Source organism: Agrilus planipennis, unplaced genomic scaffold, assembly GCF_000699045.2.
Source record: "Agrilus planipennis isolate EAB-ADULT unplaced genomic scaffold, Apla_2.0 scaffold11, whole genome shotgun sequence".
NCBI classification, from domain to species: domain Eukaryota; kingdom Metazoa; phylum Arthropoda; class Insecta; order Coleoptera; family Buprestidae; genus Agrilus; species Agrilus planipennis.
The window spans coordinates 303,417-314,128 of record NW_020440736.1 but is presented as its reverse complement, the minus strand read 5'-3'; the positions used below and the strand labels follow the sequence as shown (position 1 = coordinate 314,128).

The 10,712-nt window shown below is 33.0% G+C and overlaps 2 protein-coding genes across 2 annotated transcripts in view; one reads left to right on the top strand and one right to left on the bottom strand.

The window, feature by feature from the left end:
- LOC108733807 (prostaglandin E2 receptor EP3 subtype) overlaps positions 1-2,192 on the top strand; it is a 31,651-nt gene extending 29,459 nt beyond the window's left edge. The window contains exon 4 of the mRNA XM_018465126.1: positions 589-2,192. Coding sequence (XP_018320628.1) covers positions 589-840 — 252 coding nt within the window. The 3' untranslated portion in view covers positions 841-2,192. The remainder of the gene's footprint in view (positions 1-588) is intronic.
- The window catches only part of LOC108733806 (leishmanolysin-like peptidase), a 33,841-nt gene that overhangs the window by 6,180 nt on the left and 16,949 nt on the right, over positions 1-10,712 (bottom strand). Inside the window, exons 2-12 of the mRNA XM_018465124.2 lie at positions 8,697-8,794; positions 8,540-8,570; positions 8,403-8,485; positions 6,979-7,272; positions 6,708-6,911; positions 5,095-5,320; positions 4,845-5,032; positions 4,655-4,787; positions 3,979-4,138; positions 3,582-3,748; positions 3,309-3,428 (exon numbers count right to left, since the gene is read on the bottom strand). Coding sequence (XP_018320626.1) covers positions 3,309-3,428; positions 3,582-3,748; positions 3,979-4,138; positions 4,655-4,787; positions 4,845-5,032; positions 5,095-5,320; positions 6,708-6,911; positions 6,979-7,272; positions 8,403-8,485; positions 8,540-8,570; positions 8,697-8,794 — 1,704 coding nt within the window. The remainder of the gene's footprint in view (positions 1-3,308; positions 3,429-3,581; positions 3,749-3,978; positions 4,139-4,654; positions 4,788-4,844; positions 5,033-5,094; positions 5,321-6,707; positions 6,912-6,978; positions 7,273-8,402; positions 8,486-8,539; positions 8,571-8,696; positions 8,795-10,712) is intronic.

Genomic DNA, 10,712 nt, shown 5'->3' with positions numbered 1-10,712 from the left:
GCTCCAAATGTAACATAATCTGTTTCTCTTTTTTTTTTTAATTATAATTCTTACACGACGTAGTATATGATTAAAAGAGAAGTTTATCTTCCCTAAAATTATGAAATAAAAATTATCTATTTATAATTGCAATCTCTCCTTTATTTAAAAATTTTTCGCAAAAATGTAGGGATGAGATACAGATAGAAGAGTGGTACATAGTTTATATAAAGATAAGGTGATCAAGTATTTTTTGTTCAAAAAGAGTACACTTTCTAAGTATTTCATAGGTGAAAAAAAAGAAGAAAAAACGATAAAAACTTTATTTTCTTTTAAAAACATATTTTTCTTTGGAGTGGATTTTTTTTTGCTAGATGAGGATGTTCGTCTATTAATGTAGCCACATTCGAACAACTTTCTTTTTGAATATTAAATTTGACTGTTAAGACGGTTTGCGAAAAGAGTACAAAACTCAGTAAATGAGTATAGTTGGTCACCTTAGTAGTAACCAATAATAGCATCGATTTTTATACCAATTAAACATATGTTATACCTATAGTTACGGAATTAATTATAGTGTAATATTTAAAAACGAAATATTTCTTTTAGATATCGATTCCTCTGGCTCAGGTGTTTCATCATTCGAATGCATGCAGAATATTTTCGAAGATAGCCGACATTTGCATGTGTGCTTATTTTACAATAGACCCGTATATTTATGTGCTTCAGCGTTACTTCGAAAAACGAAGATGCAGCTGCTTTTGCCCTCGAAAGAACAAGGAATCTATTAGCATGCAACAATCGAACGGGTCAAGTGTTTTAATAACGCCCACAACACTGGCTGCGGTGGCTTCAGTTTAAAAACTTTCTCAAGTGTACTCGTACGCTCGCTAAAAACGCTATTAGTTTTCGATAGTACATGCGTAGATTATTTAGCCTCTTTTATCATTATTAGTTAATATTTATATAAGATGACTGTTCAATAAATGTATGGATTGAGTGGTTGGTGACGTTTACTTAATTTCGGATTTACTGAGGTCTCGGTAGGCTTGTATCAAGCAGGAAGCGGCTAAGATATTATTATAACACAAATACCCATTTATTTTTTATACAGGGTGTCCCACAAGTAAATATTAGGGACGAGCAAATTTGGTATTCGTCTTGACCAAATACGCAAGAAAAATAATTACTTCCGGTGAATTTATTAGTTAAATTATTTGAAAAAAAGAAAAATTTGTGCTTAGTTAAAAATACGTAAGTATCAGATTAAAAAGACGTAACACGTAAGACGAAGACCGAAACAATACCAGCAAGACCAAAACCATGATGGAATAAGCAAGACCAATACCAAGAAGACTAGAACAGTCTTGCTTTGTTCATCACTTAGTAAATATCTATTTTTGTGAAATGAAAAGGATATTTTTTAAAAAGATTCAAATTCTACTAAAAGATGTTTATCATCATATTTTGTGCTCCAGAATTAAAAGAAAAAAAAAACAATTTTACGTTTGTTTTTGAAACTCAAAGCTTATGTCGTTTTTGTAATCAATTAATCTTAAATTTTTTGCATTTCTTTTTTCTATCGAAACAGTTAATTCTGAGGCATAAAAAAATTCAAAACATCTTATAAATACAATTTAATACATGATTATACTTTCTTGGAAGCTTCTAAATGCGAATTGTGATTTCTATCTTATTAGATTTCATCATAACGCCGTAGGAAGTCTCGATGAAGATGGTAAACATTAAAAAATTTGAATATTATGAAAACTGTGCTGTTTCACGAAAATAAATATTATATTTACTGTTGGAACACTCGGTAGATGTTTAATTGTGAGTACAATTTAATTTTATCCAGCATTTACCATTTACCGTACAAACAAACAATTGTATACTTACACCAATTTCAAGAAATTGACTGAAAGAAAGACTGAACTTATTCGGGTAGTTTGCATTACTACAGGTATATTAAAGAAGAAAAAAGGAATAGTAATAAACAATACTTTCGATTGAAAATGAAACGTAATGTGTGTGTTTGAAAATGATGAAACAGACAACGAGTAAAATAGAAAAATGAATGATTTAATTTCAATTCAGACTGATATTAACTACATGTGATAATTTATTTATTATTAGTAGCATAAAATAGATGAGTTACATACAGTAGGTATTTTTTTCCTTTGCATATGTATATTAACACACCTGCAGTATTATTTAATTTATAGCACTATCTCATTAGAATTTTAATTAGATTAATTCTGATGTTTTACTTTTAAGATCTGTTTAGTTTTGTGTAGAAATTTTAGGATTTTTATATATATATATACGTATATCTAGGCATAAGAATAGACGCATATAATATGTATATGTGTATGTAACACAAATGTTATTTAATTACGTAGAATAAATAATTTTATCTTAAATCATTGGACATTTATTTAATTAATATAACTACTACAAATATGTATACTTGTTATCATAAAACTCAGGAAACACTGGATAATGATAATTGAGTATTTGTAACACTCACAAAAATATAAACAAAAACTGCTTTTGTTTTCATGTAAAAAAATACGAGCGGTCAAACTGATAACGCGAAAATGGAGAAAAATTAGGTAGCTGCTGCACCAAATCCCCATGTCGCACGCTAATGCTGGTGCAGTAGCTTCAACTCGGCAAAACATTCACGTTACGATAGCTATCATTTGAGAAACATGATTGAAACAGCTTAAACATCTACTCTATTCTCCAGATTTAATCCCAAGTGACTTTCATCTTTCCTCAGCTCAAAGGAAAACGAAGAAGATTGCGAGATGATCGCCACTATAGAGCAATTTTTGGAGGGTCAATACAAAATATTTTTAAAACAAATATTGTTTCCGGTAAAGGTCTAGATGATGGGTATTGTTATTGTTATTGTTACATATTTAAAATGGTATTTTTAACAAGTGATTTAGACGTGTATTTTCAAAAAAGAAGAAAAAAAGAAAACGGCCAATTTTTTGGGAATTCCTTTTATTGTGAAAGAAACCCTTTTATGTAAATGTTATAGATCACATTACCAATACAATTTTATGGTAATATTAAAAACAACCTTCATTCAAAAAAAAAAAAAAAAAACAATCGTACCATAAAAATAACGAATTCCTTTTTCGTTGTGTTTTTTTATACCAATTAAACATATGTTATACCTATAGTTACGGAATTAATTATAGTGTAATATTTAAAAACGAAATATTTCTTTTAGATATCGATTCNAACCTTTCTTAGTCCCACGGTTATCGTACGTGATAGAGATAGATTGATACAAATGATTATTTAAAACTTACCCCACAAATCTGCCTACAGGGTGGACAGATAATTGCACCCTTGTGTAGCCAATTGTCGCTTATTATTCTAATTGATATTTCCTGATGAGCATGAAAACAGGTGTAACTATAATTTCCCACCTGTGAAAAAAGAATTATCCAAAAAATCACACACATAATACGTTCAATCTCCTGGACGCATTACAATCAATCTCAATGGGAAGAAAGAAAAGACGATCGAATATAGTTCGTATATTTGACAAAAACGTTATGCCTGTTATTCTTTTTTCTTACCAAAATATGCAATCGTCCATTTTCGCAACGGTAGGCATAACAGCCGGACCCCCAGTGCAACCATTGACGCATTTGACGGCAGGATCTTTCTTCCCACATTTGAGCAGTATGGTCGAAACACTTGGAATTACTTCCATATTTCTCCAGGACGAAGTTCTTACCTGGGCCTAAGCATTTAGTTAATAAACCATATACAGAAATGTTCTTATTAGTAATCAAGTAATAAATGTGCAGTTCCTGTATCAAGCAAAGCAGAAATCAATTTTTAAAGTCGTGACGGAAATCAAAGTGGAACGCTAAGCCTGAATGGCCAATAAAAGTGGATCACAAAGTGTTATAAATGATATTATATTAGGAATTCACTTACGCAGATGAGGTATTTAATTATTTAGCTTACTTGGATTATTTTCTTCGTAACTACAGTGAGATCCTCGAATTATAGTGTTATTGTTTTTCCAGGTGAATTCCTGAATATAGGGGCAATAATCGGCTAACGTTACCGATCCACCATAATACATTTCAGTACCACTTTCTACATACTCTATCGAATCGAAATTCTAAAATTCACAAACATAAATTATCAACTCGTTTCCAATTCTTTTTATTTTCAGGGTATTATTGTTAGAATCAAAACGAAATTGGTAGCAAAATATTCAGTTAACATGAACAATAGGAATCCACATTTCGCACGCATTTATTGTACAGAATAAAGGCGAAACGTGAATGTTGTTTGCGAAAATGCAGAGGTTTTTCTTCTCCAACTTGGCTTCCATTTTCATAAGAAATCAATAATATATAAACGCTTCTGGATGAAGCATGAAAATGGAGGAAGTCAACAAAGAAATGGTAAGGCATAAAAACGTAACAGAAGCGGAAAATACGAAAATTGATTCAGGATAGGAAAGAGGGAAGGTGCGTGTTCAATAAGTCTTTTTCGGACTCACGACCTTGTTATGATGAAACGCACACAATATGTATGTAATGTCTATGCTTGCGGATGAATAACGACAAGGAGATCTATTTCAACCACTAAACAGTCATTAAATCTCTATTACATAATGTGAACCAATTACCTGATAGAGCTCTGGCAAAACATCATCGTGCTTTACAAGGTTACAGAGGGCAACAGAAGCCCTGTCGTCAGTACATTCAGTTTGGAGGGGGTCACGTTTTACCTTATTGCAAAATGGATGAACTGATAAACCTCTATGGCAAAATTTCAAAAATTAAGTAACAGTCGACGGAATATAGTCTCTTATGTACCTTTCGGATTTCGACACCATCCAATCCTTGCAACTTTTCATGACAAAATCACATCCTAACTTCTTCCCCCAAGTCATCGAACTGGCCATCGAATAGTTCGCCCTATACCACCCTGTATCTTCCATTAAAGCTAAAGTGATCCTAGATATAATCGGCTTTTGAGTATGAGTTCCAGTCATGGCCTCGTTCTTAAAAATTAAAACGATTCACTGTGAGTGGATTTACCATCATTTGACTGTATTTATCCAACCTCGAAAATTCTTTTCTCCCAGTGAGTCAAGGCAGTACCATCCTCCCCCTGGTCCTCCAATTCAGCGCCTTCAAGTTCGGTACAATTAAAATATTCCTGCACTTCCTTAACAACATTCGGAAGGACAATCATATTCACTTCTTTTTCCACATACCCCTTTCGAACCAACCAATTCCTTCGTCTGAACGTTTTTATAACTTTGTCGCTCCATTGATACGTCTGCAACCTACACAATTCAAAAACTAAAAAATTGTTTTTGCATAACTTTAGCATTTCAGGGTATCAAGTCAACGGCTTGGTACATATAGGAAGGGGTCTTGCCTGCCCAAAAATAAATGTATTTTTGAAGGTTTTTTAAATATGCATGCAGATACCGATTTGTACGAGGTTTGTTCAAAAACTATCACGAAATTTGAATTTCCGCAAGTCACGTATATTCGATTTTCAGTTTTTTTTTGTGGCGTTATGTTGATACTCATGTCTCTCACTTATACCGACAAGTTCGACAATGTTGAATGTTCAGTTAATTTTTGACAGCTGCTTTGCTTGCGCGTGTTTTAGCCCGTCTTCGATTTTTGCCTATTCCAAAAAATGTATCAAAGAATTTGTATCAAATTTTGTTTGAAAAACAAAATTACGTGCGCAGACGCATTCCGAATGTTGACTGTGGCATATGGTGAAGCTACCTTGGACCGAAGCACGTTAACAACTGACGAAAACATTGATGAAGTGAAGAAAATAGTATTGGCCAATCGTCGAATCACCATTAGAGAAGTTTCTAAGCACCAAACCATATTGAACAGCATCGCATTAAGATTGCTAAGGAGCTGTTGGACTCTGTCATGGGTTTTTAGTTATGACGTGGAAACTAAAGCTCAATCATCTCAATGGAAGCTGCCGCACGAACCAAGACCGAAAAAAGCACGCCAAGTTAGATCGAATGTGAAGGTTCTGCTTACAGTTTTTCGATTCGATTGGGTAGAAGGGTCAATAAGGAATATTACCTGCAAGTTATGGGCAATTTGCGCGAAGCAATCCGCTAGTAACGCCCGGATTTGTGGAAGAACAAAAATTGACTTTTGCACCATGATGACGTTCCTGTTCACATCGTTGCTTGTGCGTGAATTTTTGGCCAAAAACCAGAAACTAGTAATGCCGCAGCGACCGTATTCCCCAGATCTGACCTGTGACTTTTTCATGTTCCCGAAACTGAAGAGGTCCATGAAAGGACAACGCTACACTACGATTGAGGAGATAAAGATGGCATCGAAGTAGGAGCTGAAGAAGTTCACAAAAAATTTTTGAAGTGCTTCGAGAATATGAAATAAACGTTGTCACAAGAGTACAATATCTGGCAGGGATTATTTTGAAGGGAACAAAATAGATATTCGTGAATAAATAATGTTTGAAAAAACACAAAATTCGCGATGCTTTTTAAACAGACCTCATATATCTCTTGAACCTAAGGTTTCCAGCAAGTAAGATCCCTATCACTGTGTTTATCTTGACCGAAGCCTTCACTTGATATCCTATAGCCCCTGGAGGGGGTTATCAAAAAACACTAAAGTTCTGTCATCGTTTTTTATTGAAATAAAAAGTAATAGTGAACGTACTTCTCGTTAAGTATAGGTTTTCCAGTATCGGGTTTTCGAGGGGTGAGAGGCTTGCCTTCTTTATCCCGATAAAAAGCGAATAAACTAACAGAAAACCCCAAGGCATGCAATATCTCGTGTTTAACAGTTGACAGTAACGTTTCCAACTCCTGTGCTTTAGTATTTATACTTTCCGGGCACAGATTGGCATGCCCTGCAATAGGTCTTGAAGAAAGGAAGTTCAATTTAGATCGACGACTTTAATGCAACAACAAGATTCGTCATAGCTCACCTATCCAACGAAGTTTCTTGCTGGCAGTGGGCAGCGTAAGCCACTGTTAATGATTTATTACACCTTACGGTTTGCATTGCGGAAATGTAAAAAATAAAGTCGAAACCATTTATACCTTCACCTGGCCTAGAACCTTTGGCAATTTTACAATCTTGTCCGGTCGAATTACATATCCTACATGCGTCTAAATGCTCTTCAGGAACCTCAACTTCACCACACATTGTCTTTTCAAGGCAATTATCTATACAATGTGTCAGCGAATTTTTTATAAAAATTTGAGTGTCGTTGCATTTTCTAAAACAACGAAAAACTTTACTGAAAGCAACCAGCCCTATTTTGGTATTGGGATCCGTCAAATGGACATACACCATCTAGTGGCAAAATTTATAACTCGAATGAGGGAAAAATTTACATAGGAACTGTGCACGCAAATTGTAAAATTGCTCATTAAAATGATAAAACACGTTAAAAAAGTACAAACTTTTTTGATGTTGGAGTCGACGAAGTTTTCTTCTAAAGTTAAATCAAATAAAAAATTAATATGTTCAGTGAAAAGCTGCAATAGCACTTCAGACATAGATCTTCATTCTTCACCTACATTAACTACTTTCCAATAAAAACTAACCGTTTTATATATGCAAAAAATATATTTGGAAAATTAGAAAAAAAAGTAAACTAATAGAAGCTTGGATGAAAGCAGTAGGTATCAAAGAAGTGAATTCCAGAATAAAAATTTGTTCACGTCATTTTAATGCACATGATTATATTTCAGCAAGTATTTACCATCAGCCATAACCTTAATATTTAAAACTAGAATCATACTAAAATTATAAAGTGAGAAATTATTTATTCCTGTGTAATTGATTTAACACAATTCTAATGATACGATATTAGTATTTTGAGGTTAAGAACCTACCTGCTGCAATACAACAAAGTTGCAATAATGTGTTTGCAACGTTCTCTTAAATCGGCTTTGCACGTGCAAGTCATTGATATGATATTGCTTAAATCACCCAGAATCACCTCACCAATTATATAACGTGAATCACTTTTTAAATCAGAAGTTTGTAAAAAGTAGGCAGTAAACTTGACGGAATTTGAAGGCTAGCTTCCGGATTTGTTATTTCCGAATTTTATAATGTGATTGGCATTAAAAACACGCTCACCTTCAACGAAATTTCCTTCCCGAGGCTTTGTGTCAGCCCAAGCACATATTGTGTCAATACTTATCATTTTATCGTAATTTAAAAACTTGGAAATTGCACGGTACACTATAGAAACTACGATAAATTTTCCCTAATCGACGCCATGTTTTTATGCTCGTCCCATTTGACGGATCCCAATAGGTGCGTTTGCTTGATTATTATTGAGAAAACGATAATAAGTTCGTATGTATGTAACTTTGTATTTGCAAGAGTTGTTACCTTGTTAGTCTAATAACATTTTCTACTTTTCTTACAAACAACGCCTGTTCCCAAAACTTAACAGCTTTTGGTAAAATAGTATTCTGAAATACATAATTATGCTTCAAATCATAATAAAAAAATAACAATACACTTACGTTTATAACTTCGAACTTTTCTTCGTCTAACCTGTAAAGTTACGTATTTAAAAATACATAGTACGAAAAAGTAATAAAACAACATTTGACTAGTTACTTTGGTATTTATTATTTATTATTTGAAAACAAATACAAATAGCTTGAATTTGAAGCTTACCTATAGACACTGTCGTCATACCATAGCAAAATTCGTACATTTTGATCAACACTGCGTTTCTTCATTAAATGCTCCGGTTCGATGTGAACATGATTGACCTAAAACAAGCGGAAAATCTAGATAATACTCGACGGGAATTAAAACATTAATAAACAGAAACTGCTAATTAAACGAGCTAGTTCGCAAACATTAATAGTAAAACGTTTCTAAAGCACTTGTAAAGCTTAAAATTCAACAATTTTTTTTAAAAAAAGTACATTTATAATGATAGATGAAGTTCGATTTTATGGGAGCGCTCAAAGTAGAGACTTAATTGCTCGGGACATGTTCATTATGAGTTCAAAATCAAAATCCATTTAGGCACCTCTAAACGCTGTTTTCAAAGTCAATTTAAATCTATATGACGACGATGAAAACCGATGTTCGAAAATTACATTCAGGGTAAATACATAGGTTATTTTCCGACAGTTAAAGCAGGAGCATTATCTATTTTCGCAGCCCCACATTTACAATTATCAAAACAAAAAACATCCTTTAGATTTCTCATATATTTTTGGGAAATTAAAAAGACAGTTCCAACCAAAAATTAAGCAAATTTTCAACGTAAAATGATAATCTTCTAACGAAATTAGAATAACGCCTCTAACCAATACAGTAATCGTCAGCTATTTTTTAGAAGTGAGTTAGTTTAATATGAAACATTATTCTGAAAATCAATTTCTGAATTTTTTACCATTACACACTACCTTTGGCTTTACGCACCGGGTTCGATTCCCGGCGGGGGTTTGACAACAGTAACAATTTTTCCCTCATTAATTTGAGGTAGTGTGTAGTGGGTAAAAGATTCAGAAATGAATATTCAGAATAATATTTCACTGTCAGCTATTTCAAAATCTTGTGACTCCTCACGTGGACGAGAGGCATTATACAACCTAGATTTAGACAATAACCATAATAGATAAATTACACTCAAAACGAAACGTACTTAATAAAAATTAAAGAAATTTAAAATTGTGTTGTGTGCAAGTTACTAATAGGTTTACCGTTAGAGAGAATTTTGCGTATAATGAACATACTACGCTAAACAATATAAGCGTAAATGAAACTAATGAACCAATCTAAAGATATTTTTGTTAGCGTTGTGAGTCAGTAAGTTTCAGTTTAAGTTCAAGGATATAAATCAACAAATCGTTGCAATTTAAATTGAATTACTTCCTTTTAAAAACATATTATAAGATTTGCCTTTGTTATTATTATAATTAATGTATGGTAAAGTGAATAAAAGTAGATTTGTAACTATAACGCATACCTACCCATGCAACCATTTCTAGCCGGTAAACTTGATTTATTTCAACGCTCTAAAAAAAAACCGAAGGTTCAGCTTAAAGTTGCTCAACCAACAAGTAGCAATTAGTAAAGTATTAGCAAGTAAATTAATTCTATTAACCACAATCATGTGCCCTAATACTTTAATAGCCCAATTTATATTCAATTTTATCTGACTGAGAGAATGACTTCACGAATAGAAATAGTCACTAATTAACAACAAATAGACAACATAACAGAGATCAAATATATGCACATTTTATTATCCATAATAAACTTTCAGTAAAAATACTCTTTATAAAACTATAATTAACGCAAATGTACATTGTAAATGAGGAAAAGGCAGATAGGCGAAAAGAATATCTATACGCAGGCTATGAGTTAGGAGATATATTGGGTTGTTCGGAAAGTCATTTCGTTTTTTCCCGACAGAGGATTTAATTGTATTCTTTTGCACCCAACTTCACACTTAAGCCGTACAATTTTTATATGCTTTGAGAGCTCATAATATGGCAAGGCTTGTGTGTGAAAAATTCCAATTAATTCTACGCAGTAGTTTTCGATTGGTGCCCTTTTAAATATGGAGAGCGATAAGCAGCATTTTCGACATATCTTACTGTTTTACTTCAGAAAGGGTAAAAATGCTGTTCAAGCCAGAAAGAAATTGACTGATGTGTATGGAGAAGGTGT